The sequence below is a fragment of the Lynx canadensis genome, chromosome B2 (assembly GCF_007474595.2).
Source record: "Lynx canadensis isolate LIC74 chromosome B2, mLynCan4.pri.v2, whole genome shotgun sequence".
Classification (NCBI taxonomy): Eukaryota; Metazoa; Chordata; class Mammalia; order Carnivora; family Felidae; genus Lynx; species Lynx canadensis.
The window spans coordinates 99,203,860-99,220,598 of NC_044307.1; the positions used below are offsets into that span (position 1 = coordinate 99,203,860).

Sequence of the window (16,739 nt, forward strand, 5' to 3'; positions counted from 1 at the left end):
TCCATCCTTTACAGATGAGGAAACTGAGAAATAGCAAAATTTTGTAGCTTTTAAGTGGCAGAGCAAGGACTTGAGTCCAGGAAATCTGGATTCAGAGTCTGTGCCACTGAGAGTGTTTTTTCTTAATATGTGAAATTTCTTTTTTTATACTTTAAAAAGTATTTTCTTTCAGCTGTTTTCAGCTAAAGTAATGGGAGATCCCTTTCTCATGGAGGAGATAGGTCTGCTTGCACTCAAGTCCGCAGCAGACGAAGGACAGAACCAAAGCCAAGATTCTCACATGCTGCTCCTGGAGACATTTTCCAAACTTCTGGAACTCGTGACCCTCCGCCACCGGCTGATAGAAATGAGTCTGGAGAGTGTACACTTAGCTCGGTCAGTAGGGGGACTGAGGGTCCAGATGGGGGAGAACAGACCATGGGTGTCCCTGCCTACAAGCCTTGCTCCCTCTGTGCCCCAGAGCAGTCAAAGCAAGCTTTCTAAATGGCTGAAATGACCACCTTCCCCACTTTTTCATTCTCCACCCAGGCCTCCCCCTCATGTCTCTCTGACCACTCAGCTAGGCTAGGCCCTCCTCCTAGACCTGGGCTTCCTCTCTATTCAGCACATTGCCTTTCAGTTAGATGCTTAATACTGGTTTATCAGTTTTCCTGCTAGTGTAAGCTCCCTGATTGCAAAAGCACTGTCCATGTCGGTTTCCATGGTATCCCATCACCTGGTATGAGACCTGACTTACACTCAACAAGTATTTACTGGATTTGCTCTTAACTATGATGAAGTTGAATAGCAGAGCAGAAGCAATAGAAGGATTAGAGAAAGGACAGGGATGAGTTAGTGACAGTATCCAGGCCTTACAGAGGTTTGGAAGGTTAAGCAGGTGGGGGGGGGGGTGGAGAGAGAGAGAGATAAATGAGTTAGGTTTTAGGTATGAGTGTGAAGTGATGCAAAGACATCCAAGTGGACATGTTCCACAAGCAGGAAAAATATGGAATTAAAGGGTTTGTTGCAAACATGTATGAGTTCCCTTTTGTTCTAGTCCCCTACAAGAGTCCCTATATACCTGAAGAGTGCAATCATCTACCACAAACCATTACCAAGGGCCTGCTATGGCCAGGGACTGTGCTGGGGACTTTATGTGTACTCATTCATTTAATTTCCAGAATATTCTTAATAAGTAGCTTACTAATATTTTACCAGCAAGGAAGTGGAGGCTCAGAAAGGTAAGCTATTTGCCTAAGATCACATACCTAGAAAGTAGTAGAAACAGAATTCGAACCATGAGTCAAGATATTTATTAACCTTTATGATACTACCTCCTCATAATCTTTGATCCTTGATCTCAGGGATCTCACAATTTAAAAGTTACTTCTACTATAGTTTAATATGCTATTTTAGTCATATAACCAAAATACTATGGGAACTCAGAAAATGGAGTGTTTCATTCTTTGTAAGTGGGTCAAGGAAAGCTTCATAACAGAGACACTATTGAGGAACAAACTGTGTCCTCTGGCAGGTTCATATGTTCAAGTCCTCAGTCCCAATACATCAGATTGTGACCTCATTTGGAGGTAGGGTCTTTACAGAGGGAGTCAATTTAAAATGAAATTATTAGAGTGGGCCCTCATCCAATATGACTGGTATTTCTTATAAGAGGAGAAGACTTGGACACAGACACACCCAGAGAAGGAAGATGATGTGAAGACACAAGCAGAATGTGGCCATCTATAAACTAAGGAGAAAGGCCTGGAACAGATCCTTCCCTCATGGCCCTCAGAAGGAACCAACCCTGCTAATACCTTGATCTCAGACTTCCAACCTCCAGAACTGAGAGACAAATTTCTGTCTATAGTACTTTGGTACATCAACCTAGCAAATTAATGTAGGTTCCATTTGAGTTCAGCCTTAATGCACCAATTTCTGAAAATGGAGAAATGTGTGAGGATGTGGGTGAGAGAGGAGTGGAAGACATTCTAGACTCTTAAGGCTGAAATGCCAGAGGTGCATCTGAATGGAGCCTTGCTGCAAGCCATGTAAATGTGGGAATAGAGCTCAGAGTTGGGATAGGACAGAGGTACGATCATAGGCTCTTATACTAGGGGGCTATCATTAGGCCATGTGGTTGGAAGACAAACTCCCCAAGAAGGGGACAGAGAAGAGGAGAAGAGGACCGGGTTTGGAACCCCAGGAAATACTAGAATTTGAAAATGAAGAGGAAGAGAAGCCAGTGCAGACTGAGAGATAGTGGTCATGAGGTGGGAGCATGGAGATCCTGGATCCAAAGGAACAAAGATGTTCCTTGAGGAGAGGACAAAGACCAGCTGTGAAGTGTTCTGAGAGAAAATAGTGAACCTTGTATTGAAAGCAGTATTGGTGACCTCATGAGGGCTCTGAGGATAGAAGCCAGCAGGAAATGAGAGTTGAGGAAGTGTCCAAGCACATCTCCTCCTACTTTAACTGCTATTTTTAACTGTCATAGTGTAAAGTAGACACAAGACCTTTGTGACTCATTGACTTCATTCCGGACTTGGCTTACTATTGTTTTGACTTTTCCTTTTGTGCTTATTCAGATTTTTTGGGTTTTCTTACCACTTACTTTCCTTCTAGTGGAAAATAATAGCAAATGCTCTTGGCTCTTTATCCTCCCCCCTTTAGTCTCTATAAGGAACTGGCATGGGAGATGGGTTTTGAAGAGTACCATTTGTATCTGAGGCCTGTTCATTTTGAATTTGCATCACACAAGGACAAAGTGGACCATCCACCTCCTGTTTTTATCACCTCTCTGCTGGAGGACAGTGATCGAGTGGACAGGTGAGCCTTGAGAAGGTCCAAGTAAAAATAATGTAATGGTAGAATGAATGGCCAGTGAAAAATAATTTCTACCACCACTGGACTCACAAATGCAATTGTATTTCTAAATCTCCCCTCTTATATTCTGTCTACTATGATGCCATTCTTTTTTCCTTTTTCTTTCTTTCCTTTTTTAATAAGGCAGGGGAAGAACTCAATGAAGGGGGATAATCGAATCTAAAAACAGCAAGTAATGGAAGAATCGGATCAGGGAGCTCAAATGAGATAAGATCACAGACTCAGCAGCACAGGTTGACTGTGTTGCTTCTAGGTAGAAAGGGGTGTGAGTTTGTCTCATGGGGCAAGAACCATGGATCAGAAGTCCAGATCCCTTCTCTCACTTTCCCTGGGACCAGGAAGAAGTCAGTTAAATTTTTTGAACAGCTTTTTCCTTGAAACTCTAACACAATGTCCAAATCTAACATGTATGGCAGTACCTCAGTCAGATTCTTTTGTTGACCAGCAACAGAAGTGGACTCAAACCCTTGAAACTTCTTCATGCCCCATATGTTCAGCCCATTGCCAGAAAGAGAACACTCCTACTAGTAACAGATCATGAGTCTATAAGTCGGGGAGAGGAATCTTTTTCTTCCATGCAGGATCAGCCTTTGATATGTGCTGAGGAGAAAAGTCTGTCTCCCTCTTCTTTCCTTCTTTTCTAGTCTGCCCTTCCCCTGAGGGTCCTTTCTTTCTATCCCTGGAGATTCGTGGTACTGCCCCCCCCCCCCCAGGAAAGCAAAGTTGATTCCAAGGAGGAAAAGTCACCTTTGTTTTGCTAGTGTGGATCACTTGTCAAAATTTAACTTTGACGTGTTGATATGTTAAAGGTCTCCTCTTCTCCAAAGAGACCTTGGGCTGGGTTAGGATGACAGAATATGGTATCCCAGAATTTCTCGACCTTGGCATTATTGAAACTTGAGGCTGGATAACTCTTGTAGGGGGCTGTCCTGTGTATCAGAGGTTGTTTATCAGCATCCCTGACCTACCAGATGCCAGTAGTACCCCTTCTCCCCTTTTATAACAACCAAAAATGTCTCCAGACATTGCCAAATGTCCCCTGGAGGCAAAATATTTCTTGCTCTATCCTGTCATGCTAGCTAAACAAAAACAATTTGTCATAAGTATGTAGAAATGTCTCACAGAAACTGAAGGCAGGAAGTGTGAGCAGGCCTCAGGTGAGGCTGGATCTCCAACCTTGAGCCAAGTTATTCTCTGGGTCTTTACGGGCCTCCTGCAGGAGCTGGTATTTTACACTGATGTAAAATAGGGCATATTTTTGTTCAAGTGGAATCAACCAATCACCAGAAAGTGCCCAAATGATCTGTGGCCTGGCCAAGCTGTGACTGGTTCTCGCAACAATGACCCAAAGATCTTGCAAGATCTGAGGAGCCTTCTGAATTACCAGGGGAAGGTTTATGCACCCGAGGATCTTGTCTCTTGAGTTTGCATTTATTTTATGTATGTTAACTCCTTAGAGTTGCCACTTTGGAGTGATGTTATAACAACATATATCAAACATGAGCATAGTGACTTACATTTTAAAAAGCACATTTGTTCATATTATCCCACTTAATATTTGCCATAACCCTATGAGATAGGTGATATCTCCATTTACAGATGAAGAAACTAAGATTCATAGGTATTAAATTACTCAACAAAGACTCATAGGTATGGACAAAGGACCATATCCCAAGGCATAAACATGGTTGCAAAGAACATTTAGATGATTGTTGGGGCAATGGAAGAGAGCAAGAACTGGAAAGCCTTTAGGGAGTGGAGGAAAGGGTTCAAGTCAGTGAAGAGGCTGAGGACATGAGGTCGAAGGTAAGAACAGAAACAGGATAAAACAGTGGAATGGGGATCAACAGAAAAGAATTTGGAGTAGGTGGTCACCACAATGAAACTGAAAGGAGATCAAGTCCAGTAAGGACTGAAAAGACCTCTGAGCCCTTCAGTCTTTGGGCAGAAATATCAAGTCTTGTATAACATCTGCACTTGGATCACCTAGAACTGATCACATGCCATGCGGTCCCGTCAGAATGGGCATCTCTTCACTAAAACATGGTACATCAAGACAATGTCATGTTTCTTCTTGCAGATATTCTCCTACTACTCTTGTGTTAGCCATCTCTGAGGTGGATGATAACCAGGTTGGCAAGTTTAGCTTTTATACGAAGGAATCCATCCTTAAGGTAAATTATTGTTTTTAAAGAAACTAAACAATTTGCTCACGTATTTCTTTAAAGAAAATAATATTTAATTTATATAAGTTCAGCTCCCCTGTGTAAGAAAAGTGTCTAGCCTTACCTTATTTGATGTGCACATTGGCCTGGTTTAAACCATAGAGACTGCAACACCCCATGCAATAACCACTGCTAGCTATCTTAAAGAAGCACATGTAGGGGCGCCTGGGTGGCGCAGTCGGTTAAGCGTCCGACTTCAGCCAGGTCACGATCTCGCGGTCTGTGAGTTCGAGCCCCGCGTCAGGCTCTGGGCTGATGGCTCAGAGCCTGGAGCCTGTTTCCGATTCTGTGTCTCCCTCTCTCTCTGCCCCTCCCCCGTTCATGCTCTGTCTCTCTCTGTCCCAAAAATAAATAAACGTTGAAAAAAAAAATTTAAAAAAAAAAAAAAAAAGAAGCACATGTAGTGAACCATCTTTGTACCAAATTTTTAAAATATGTACATGTTATTGGAGATTTTATTTGATCTTCTTGAACTTGGGGCTGTTTTTTCCCCCTTCCATTCAGATGGATTTCTTTGCTTCTGTGTGAGTATGTGTAGGTTTGTACTTGCATGTGTGTGTTTTAAACATTAATCTAATTTTGGCAGTTTTAAAAGTTTGCCACTGAGCACATGTTTGCTAGTTCATCAGAACCTACTCATCCTTTTCTAACCCGAAACCTGATGGTGTCCAGCTATAGAGCAAATCAGGCCTGCAGGCTGCCTTCATGGGATGAAATGGTGCTTAGAGAGAGACTAGGTTCAGTCCCATGTCTGAGGAACAAGGATCTCAGCACATCCATCAGTTGGATTCATATGTTTACATGTTAAATAAGTGTTGATCTCAAACCCTCAACTTCACCTCTTGCTTTATGACAGACATTCCTAATATTTCACATTTTCTTCCTTTAGCTCTTATTCCATTCAGGAGTGGAAAACATGCAAGTGACCCTTGCATGCCAAGCTGCTCAGAAAAATGCTTTGATGGTGGCTGTCCAACAGGCATCCTTCTATCACACGTCCCGATGGGGCTGTTCTGCTGATGTGAAGGTCAGCTTGTAAGATAGAGAACCCTGAGGCATGCTACTATATGCCAGCTAATGCTAGGATACCCCTTCCATTCCTTCTATCCTTTAGCCTGTCCCCTTCTCTCTTCCCATCTTTTCTTCCTCCCCTTCTCCCCTTCCCTCCTTCTTTTTCTTCCTTCTTCCCCTTCTTGTCTATCTTTTTATCTTCTCTCCTTCCCTCTTTCCCTTCTTTCCTTTTTTTCCTAATGTGAGTCAACACATGACCAAATCTTTACAGGGTCTCTTAATTTCTCGTGATTTGCTAACAGTTTTTCTCTTTGTATGTAACTCTGTAACATTGACTAGTTAGAATCATCCAACAGAAAATATTGTACTTCTACCCCTACCCTTTGTAGAGATATGATTTTATTTGTTTTCTGTTTTATTTTTCCTGCATTTCTTTTTGTAAAAGTCAACAGAGACATTTGTCCCTTCTTTTTCTACAAAAGGTAACAAACAATGCATACCCCCTTTCCCCCCTCCCCAGATTTCGTAGGTTGTTTTTGAGATATAATTCGCATAACATAAAATTTACTCCTTTAAAGTATGTAATTCACAAGATCATGCAACCATCACCACTATCTAATTCCAGAACATTTTCATCATTTTCAAAGGAAATCCTATACCCATTAGCAGTCAGTCCCCATGCCCCCCTATTCCCTCAGCCCCTAAAAAACAGTAATCTACTTTCTGGCTTATAGATTTGCCTTTTCTGGACACTTCACATAAATGGAATCATTCAACATACGGACTTTTATATCTGGATTTTTTTCACTTAGCATGTTTTCAAGTTTCATCCATGTTGTAGCATGTATCAGTACTTCATTCCTTTTTACTGATGAATACTTCAGTATATGGATATACCACATTTTGTTTATTCATTCTTCAGTTGACAGACACTGGGTTGTTTTTACTTTTTGGCTATTATAAATAATGCTGCTATGAACATCCATGTGCAGGTTTTCACAAGGACATACATTTGGAGTTTTACTAGCACTTGTTATTGTCTCTTTTTTATTTTTGCCATCCTATTAGGAGTGACATGGTATCTTGTTGTGGTTTTGATGTGCATTTCTCTAATTAGTAATGGCACTGAACATCTTTTCATGTGCATATTGGCACATGAGAGAAATTTCTACTCAAATTCCCTGCCCTTTATGTCAAATGGAATTTGTCTTTTTATTATTGAGTTGTAAGAGTTATTTATATATTGTGAATACAAGTCTCTCATCAGGTATATGATTTGCAAATATTTTCTCCCATTCTGAGGGTCATCTCACTTTCTTGATGGTATCCTTTGAAACAGAAGCTGTTCATTTTGATGAATCCAATTCACCTATTCTTTCTTTTGCCACTCATTCTTTTGGTATCATATTTAAGAAACCATGGCTTAATCCAAAGTCACAAAGATCTACTCCTCTGTTTTCTTGAGTGTTTTGTAGTTTTAGCTCTTGCATGTAACTATTTATGGTTGATTTTTGTATGCCGTATGAGGAAAGGGTCTAACTTCATTCTTTTGCATGTGGTGTGCTGTCCCAGCACCATTTGTTGAAAAAACTGATCTTTCCCCCATTGAATTGTCTTGACACCTTTGTCAAAAATGAATTGGCTTGAAACGTAACAGTGTATTTCTGGACCCTGAATTCTATTCCATTATACTATATGTCTATTTTTATGTTAGTACCACTGTTGTTTTGATTGCTGTAGAGTTGTGTTAAAGTTTTGAAATTAAGAAGTATGAGTTCTCTAACTTTGTTCTTTTTCAAGATCACTTTGGCTATTTTGAGTCCCTTGAATTTTCATATGGATTTTAGGATCAGTTTGTCAGTTTCTGCACACACACACACACACACACACACACACACACACAGCACCATTTGAGATTTTGACAGGGATTGCATTGAATCTGTAGATCAGTTTGGTTGGATATTATTGCCATGTTAACAATATTAAGTCTTCTGATCCATGAACATGGATGTCTTTCTATTTGTTTAGGGTTTTTTTTTTTTTATTTTTTTCAACAGTATATTGTAGTTTTTAGTGTATAAGTTCTGTACTTCTTTTGTTAAATTAATTTCAAAATATCTCTCATTCTTTTTATTATATTGCTGGACTTGTTTTCTTAATTTCATTTTCAGAGTATTTATTGCTAATGTATAGAAATACAATTGAGTTTTGAATATTGATCTTGTACCCTGCAAGCTTACTAAACTAGTTTATTAGTTTTAATAGTTTACTTGTGTTTATGTATTACTTAGGATTTTTTATACACAAGATTATGTCATTTGCAAATAGAAATAATTTTACCTTTTCCTTTCTAATCTGGATGTCTTTTATTTCATTTGCTTGACTAATTGCCCTAGGTAGAACTTCCAGTACAAGGCTGAATAGAAATGGCAAGAGTGGGTATTATTATCTTATTCCTGATCTTAGGGAGAAAGTTTTCGATCTCTTACCATTAATTATGATGTTAGTTATGGTTTTTCCATAGATGCCTTTTATAAGGTTGGGGCATTTCCCTCTATTCCTAATTTGTTGAATGATTTTATCATGAAGGGGTTTGGGATTTTATTTACATATATACTCTTTTGGATTTTGTTTTTTCACTTAACAATATATCCTGGGAATCACTCCAAATCAGTTCATAGGGATTTTTACCCAATTTTTTTAAACAATAGTATAGGTCTCATGTGTATGTATATTCACCAGTAAAGTTAAATATAGTTTCAGGAAATCAACTTTCCAAATGGCCTTAAACATTCTTTAAGTCTTATAGATTCTATATAGCTGCCCTAAATATACCATATTTATCCATTATCACATTTGTCAGCTTCTATCTATTTCTACTCTTCATGTTAATAGGAGAGTACAAATTTATGAGTATGGCAAGAATACTCATTCCTTGCTTCTACTGCTAGATAATAATCCCCATAAAATTAAATACTGAAGTAGGAAATAAGGATAGAGTGAGTTATATTGATTTTTAAAAATTCAACCCCCAAAATCTTAATTCAGTACATCCTGTAAGTTAGGTTCATCAGATATTACTGAGGAACAATTCATGCTCTTAAGGAACTTATAGACCAGTGTATATAAGGCTGACAGACTCACAAGGGGTTTAAGCTCAAGGTATAAAAGAGGTTCAACAAGCTATAGAAGAAATTTAAAGAAAAGAGAGGTCACATCTGGGGAACCAGGAAGGGCAGCCTAGAGAGGGGGCATTTGGGAAAACCCAAAGGATGAGCTTTTTGACAGGCAGAGAGAACAGCTTCAGATAACACAGGCATGGAAACAAGAGAGGGCAGATGGGTACTAGATAAAAATGAGGAGTCCAGCTTGACCATCACTGGTGGTTTTCATACATAGTTGACATAGGAATTCTCTATTCAATTACTTTAATCTTATAAAGAATACCAGTATATAAAACAAATATAAGTGGAGTTATTCTTGTTGAAATGGAGATTGAGAGGATTATGAGTCACTCCTTAAGATCTATTCAAGAAGCAAATGTTGAAAGTCACTGGATAGGGCACGGGGCATGGGTGTAAAGACATTAGGGATATCTATATCAATATCGGTATCATTATAGATATATGGATATATTTATATATGAATATATAGTAATATATTCATATATAGAAATATGTGTGTGTATGTGTGTGTCTGTTTATATGCTTTCCTATAAGTGTGGGACAGAAAGATGGCTGATGGTATAATAAGAAGGAATAATGATGGAGACAATGAAAAGGAACAAGAGGAAATGAGAGAAGGGAGGAGGGAAGGAAAAAGAGAGACAGGAAGGAAACAAAATTGTGCATTTCTACCAAAGCCAAAAGAGGGGAATGTTTCAAGAAGAAATGAGTCACCAAATAAGATGTACAGATGGTAAATAAGCACAGAAAAAAAGTGCCCATCACCATTAGTTATTAGAAAAATGCAAATTAAAGCCTCAATGAGAAACTACTACACACCCATGAGAATGGTTAAAATTTAAAAGACGGGCTGTTTTGAATGTTGGCAGGGATGTGAAAGGTATGGAATTCACATACACTGCTGAGGGAAATGTAAAATGGTCAATCACTTTTAAAGACAGTTTGACAGTTTCTTTAAAAGTTAAACATACACTTACCATATGATCCAGCCATTCTACTCCTAGGTATTTACTCAAGAGAAATGGAAACCCATGTTCATACAAAAACATACACAGATGTTTATTTAAAATAGCCAAGAACTGGAAATAACCCAAATGTCCCTTATCAGGTGAATAGATAAACAAACTGTGGTACATCCATACAATAGAATACTACTCAGCAATACACACAAATGAATTATTGAGATACGCAACAATATGGGTGAAGCCGTACAAAAAAAGAGTACATACTGCATGACTCCATTTACATAAAATTTAGGAAATGCATTCTAATCTATAGTTGCAGAAAGCAGAAAGCAGTGGTTGCTTGAGGAAGAGGGCTGGATGGGAGGGATGGTCATTATTTTGATTGCAGAGTTGGTTTCATAGTTGTATACATAGGCCAAAACTTTCTAATTGTACACTTCAAATATGTGCTGTTTATTAAATGTCAGTTATATGTCAATGAAACTATTGTTTTTAAAAGAAGAGGGGAAAAAAATAACAAGTTGAAAGTTGATAGAGTTAAATGTAGAGAGAAGAACCAGAAGAGCAGGGATGAAGATGAGGTCATTTGACATCCTCAAAAGCTCATTGCCAACTGAGAGAGAAGTTCTAATGGGGCTGAAAGCAAGACTTGCTTGAAAGCAAGACTGTCCAGAGTTAAGGACTGAGAGGGTGATAGACGTATAGAAGCAGTGTGTGTTTACTGCTCCTGCATCAGTCCACCTATGTTGCCACAACAAAATACCACAGAAAAGTTTTTCTTCCACACCCTCCCTTCCCCTGCCCTTTATCATTACATTGTGCATGACAGCATATATAACCCACCTCCATTTGCTTATGCTGAACCACAATGAGTACCCTGCCTCAGTTTTTCAGACCTTGCAGCCATGAAATCTATCAGCAGTATTTCTTAACAGGCCACTCTACACAGAGCACTCCAGCTAGCTAACTTGTAGAATGAAGAACTTTTTTCAGGGCAATTTAGACAACTGCACTTTATTCTGGAAAATAGTTACACTTACTCCCTCACCCTTAGATTGTACAAAATCTGTCTTCCCTTCCTTCTCTTACTCTCTCCTCTTCTCCCCTCGGTTTCCCTTCTCTTCTCTCCCTTCTACTCCAACCCGTCCCCACCCCACATACTCAAGCATTTACATGTATTTGGGGTCAGTTGCGGCTGTGAGATAATTTCACAGCCAGTACTACAGAGCTTACAAATCCAACAAACTTAATAATTCCATTCTCTTCGGTTTGAAACATTTTAGGAAACAAGTTCAGATCTGAGAAATCATGGTGGAATGGGTCCAGCCAGAAAAAGAAATTCCGGAATTGTGAATGGCATAGAAAACTTGGGGTTAGCCCCAACTCCTAAAGTTCCAGACACCCTCACTCATCCTTCAGAAAGATTCCAGGCTACCAAAAGGTACTTCACTAGGGATTTGTTTAAAATAACAAAAGTGTTCTCTTTTAAATCAATTAATAACATAGTATTATGGTATTGAAGGATGCCTAAGTTCCCAAAGTGACTAGCACGTGTTTAATTTTTAAGACCTTGTGATGAAGACCTTGTATGAACACTAAGTAGGCTCAACTTCTTCCAATATACAGTTTATGAAAGACAATTATCAATGGTTCCTTACTTCAACCCCTTTTCTCCTCTCTTCTCCTTTTTCCTCCTTTCTCTTTGTCTTCCCTCTCTCTATATTTTTCAAATATAGACAGAACACAAGGATCTCGGCCTCTCCAAACTTTCCGTGTTTATCTTAAACTGAAAAACACAGAACTAACCTTACTATTCAAGGGTTTTACTATTGCTTAGAATAATATGGTGCTGCATTATCAGAAAGGCACAGCCTCTACAGAGAGATGGCTGTAAATCAGGGAAGTCCTATTATGTCTTGACCTCTTTTCACTAAGACAGAGAGAGATATTTGTATTTTATAATAAACATTCTGACTATTTCCAATGATAGTTTAATTCTGGAAGATTTTAAATGGAAAAAATAATAAGCAAAACTGCTCTATTACCCAAGATGCCATTAATTTGACACGTGGCCAGAGTTCGAATAGAGTTCACAGTCCTAACATGTGGATGGAACATTTAAGACCAATATGTCTAGCCAAGAGGACCCTTGAGAGTCCTCTTCAGTCTAGGGACCCCTGCAGTAGAGGCCAGGAGGGCACAAAGGGACCTGGGTAGTAAAAACACCGAGCCAGGCAATGAAGTTTGGAACACAGGAGGGATTGCTGACACATGCTTCAGGCACATGGGAGCCCCAAGGACGGTGGGGACACATCAGCATCCCCAGTGGCTATAACTGTAAACATTTGAAGAAGATGAAAAGCATGGAGACAGAGCTACCAGCTCTTCTGTTGCAAGGCCCAGTATCACCCCCAGGTATACCTATCCTCCAGCAAGCTATTGAATTGTCTTTTTATAATATGTCCACTTACTTGCTGCCTTGGGCTCAGATGTCTCTGTTCACTTGTCAGGGCGCCAGAGGCTTTTGTGTCTATTCAACTAGAAAAGGTGGGGCTGCGGGACATGATGCTGAACGCCTTCCTCCTCAGGAAACAAACGTTGGCTGACAGAATGAAGAACCATGTGAGTTTAGTGAGAAGGACACATTAAATGAGTATAAAGCTCTCATTGTGTTTTACATTTGAGCAAATAAAAATTCTTAACTTGTAATCTGTTGCTTTCAGCCTATTTGGATAGGACTATTGAAAATATAAAGAACTATAAAAAGGGAATTCAATAAGAAATAGAGAGGAAGTAATTCAAGGTAATTGCAGTCTACTTTTAAAAATACGTACACTTTTCCAAGACCACATGTTATTTTGTCACTTTCTAAACACAACTAGTTTCAACACCTGCTCTGGAACATTAGCCCACTCCTGAATAACCCACAGGTGTTCAGGGGTTTAGACAGGTGAGCAAGGGCTCTTACTATCGAATTTATGTGTTATCTGGTTTTCCAGATGTTAATGCATGTTTTTATTTAAGGGTTTTATGCTAGCATAATCTATTGGAAAATATTATAAAATTTAAGCCTTTAATCAGTTAAAAGTATTGCTTAATTTTGTGAATATCATTTCATTACTCATTAATTTTTTTGAGGAGGAAGTCATTAGACTAATATATAGTTATTTGGGACATAAATCACAAGTCTACAACTCTAAGCTTTTTCCCTATCTGTGACTGAAAAGGAAAGACTTAAATTTCCCTAATCCAGTTCTACAAATGGGATGTAAGGGAGGCCAGACTTCTAGATTACTGCTGAGTAATAATGGAGGCAAAGGACTCCTTTTAATAAGTAATTGAGATATTCAATTGTCTTTTTTACTACAATATTCAAAAAATATTGACCAAGTGAAAAACGTTATAGCTCATTAACTGCTCTTCAGGATTATCCAATGCCTGTCAGATTAGAAGACACAAGACTCCTAGATCAGAGACAAAGAACTTTATGACTCACAGCAGAGCAGGTGACATGAGCTTCATGTTTCTATCAGTTCCCTCTGCCTCCCAAGTCCCAAGGGGGCAACATGGAGGAGCCTAGATTCATGCACTGGGTTTTTGTCACAACCAATGGGTTCATGACACTGAGCTTGAGTTGTCACAACTCATTGGGTTCATGACACTGAACTTGAGGAATCCACCTCTTTTTAAATGGCAAGCTTACTATTTTTCCTGGAGGAAGACATTCCCTTATCCCTCGAGGTTGCTCTTTACAAACAGAACCCTGAGAAATGGCCCAGGTAAAGACTAGTCAGGGTCTTGCATTCTTGGCATACTCAGCAAGGTCTACAAGAAGGAGAGAGAACCACAGAGGCTCACAGCAAGTTGGCCTTCAGAAAGAATATCTCAACCGCATGGGCTTTTCCTGCCTTAAGTTTGCTATAAGTATGTATACATGTACTAGGATGGAGAGTTTTTATAGCCAACCTTCTAATAGAAGAACTGTCATTCTCTTTTATCACAGGATGAAATTGGTAAAGTCAAGAGAGACGTTATAGTTGAATATTGTCAGAAGTAAGTATAGTATATATGAACAACATATGCTGATTTCTCTGACTGTGAAGTCAATAAACTGCAGTGTTACACAGAAATCCAGGCAATGAATCAGGTGGTTGGTTTCTAAATAAACACACAATTCTCTTGGGTAAAACCAAACCAAACTAGCCTCTGACACACAGAAGAGCATCAGAAGCGAATGCTAGGAGGTGCTTTGAAGAGGTCCATGCCTCTGCCTTCAGGCGATAGCAACCTGACCCAGATAGAACTTTCTTCTGGATGAGGTCCTCTATTCTCTTTGAAAGGTCTTTCAGGGAAGTAGATCTTTCTGGGAATGACACAAAAACTTTGGTTCACCTTCTGGATATCATCTCTTCTGACTTTTCAGACTGAACTGCCGTATGTCTCACTATGCTCTTCGGGGTCAGATCATGGCATACTGCAATAGCCTGAGAGCCCTGCTGGAAGATTTCCCTGCTATCAGGGACACCTTTTTCATTGTGGGGCAACCACGAGAAAAGAAAGGGTTGAGAGACTCCAAGGAGGGCCTCAAGGCTGACCCCAGGTGTGTAAATTCCTTTAGAGCTTTTTACTCCCAGCGGCACCCCACCCCCCGCCCCCACACACCCTATGCCTCCCAGGGAAGAAGGAAGAGACATGTTACATTTGGTATGGGAATTGCTTTCTTTACTGCATTTGACCTTGGTCTTTTGGTTCAGAAGGGCAGAAGAAAGAGCTAACACTCCAAGAATAACAGTATCTTTGTATTTGAACCCAGAACAAGTTCTGTGTTTATGGGCTATTTCACTGCTTTTTCAATCTATGTAGTTTTGTTTTCCCCTGGAGATCCCAGAGATTTTCATCAGTCACACCCTTTTACATAAGCCAGCATCTAAAATGAGCAAACAAATAAGTAAACTTGATCTTGAGCTGTCCTGGCTTCAAATATTTTACCCAATGGAGCAGAAGGAATAAGAAACACACCCCCACCCCCCCCCCACCCCACACACACAACATTGATACCCCAGTGCCTTGGAGAAATCTGTCCTTCTGTATTTCTCTTACAGAGAAAAAAAAATGCATGTAGAATGATATTAAATGATAAGAGCAGAGCTGCTCCCATACTTCCTTTTCATGCCTTATCCAGTTTCTCAATTATTCTTAACTCACCTTGCCTAGAGTTCACTCAAGTAGATGGAGGAGTTAGCATACCTGTGCAGTCAGCAACCACATTTCCTTTAAAAAAAAAAAAAGGTGGGGGGTATTACACGGTTATGCAGCCTCCAAGGGGGAGCAAAACATCCTGTAGGGTAAGCTTGTTTCCTCCTTACTCTTTCCCATAAGGTACAGAGCTTAATGCCAAGTAATAGTGATATTCAACAAATATGATCATAGAACAGACAGATGAAAGGGAATTGAAAGAACATTTGTATCAGACCACTCTTTCGCTCACTTATTTCTTCATGCATTATTTAACTACTACTTATTTAGTGCTTACTTAGTACCAGACATTTCACCATGTGCCAGGGTTACGAAGGTGAGTAAGTCGGGGACTCTGGCAGTAAATTCAGCCTAGTGGGGGAAAGCTCTGTGAACAAAAAAGTAACTTCAAAGATTTTAAAGATAACCTGCTAGAGTTATGCGAAATGTTCTGTGAGGACGCACAAGAGGGAGTGTTTAACTGTAGCCCAGGGCCTCAGGGAGAAATTCAAAGAGGAGGTGACAGGTAAGTTGGAACTCACCAAAAAAGGGGGAGGAATGGTAGAACAGACTAGAGAGTACTGGAGAAGGAACAAACTTGAGTTTGTAAGCCCTTGACTGACTGACAGCTGGCTACCAAAATAGTGACCAGGCCTACCTTATACTTATAAGGCACCCAGTTTGTGGATACCAGTGTTTGTCTCATGAGCTCAGCCAGTGCATTCACCTGGGTAGACTTGAGGATTTACCTAATGGAAGAATGCATTTAAGGGGGGGGGGGGGGGGGTAGGGCAAATATACCTCAGCAGACTGACTATTTTGCTGAAGGGTTTGACTGGGCACCTGTTTCCCAATGAGGCTGAAGTGTGTCTTTCTCTCATATGAAAGATCACAGGATAATCCCCTAAGATTCCTTAGTTTCATTATTTCATCTACCCACTAGCCAAGGAAGCCATTTGTAAGCCTAATCTATGTTTGGGATCAAATTTGTAAAATAGTTTCCAGAACTCTAACCACAAGTTCACTACATTTGTGTTTAGGAAGTCTGTTTTTGTTTCTGATCTGTTTTATTTGAAGCAACCAAATGAGGTCAGGAAGTAGAAAAGAAAAAAAAAATCTAACTTGCAGGTCTTGCTCTATTCCTTTATTGTTTATTTTAGATGACTGTGTGTTTCCTAAAGATTAGGGGAAACAGTCATTTAAGGGGGAATGAGCCTAGCCAGTTAGTGTGTGGTAATTTCATGGCAGGGTTT

The 16,739-nt window shown here is 39.6% G+C and overlaps 1 protein-coding gene across 6 annotated transcripts in view; it reads left to right on the top strand.

Annotated features, from left to right (window-relative positions):
- Positions 1-16,739, top strand: part of LOC115514263 — a 143,273-nt gene that overhangs the window by 47,636 nt on the left and 78,898 nt on the right. For all 6 annotated transcript variants that reach the window (XM_030316098.1, XM_030316097.1, XM_030316099.1 and 3 more), the window contains exons 13-20: positions 173-375; positions 2,653-2,808; positions 4,946-5,039; positions 5,980-6,117; positions 11,535-11,692; positions 12,762-12,873; positions 14,255-14,304; positions 14,675-14,851. In XM_030316098.1, the coding sequence (XP_030171958.1) occupies positions 173-375; positions 2,653-2,808; positions 4,946-5,039; positions 5,980-6,117; positions 11,535-11,692; positions 12,762-12,873; positions 14,255-14,304; positions 14,675-14,851 (1,088 nt within the window). The remainder of the gene's footprint in view (positions 1-172; positions 376-2,652; positions 2,809-4,945; positions 5,040-5,979; positions 6,118-11,534; positions 11,693-12,761; positions 12,874-14,254; positions 14,305-14,674; positions 14,852-16,739) is intronic.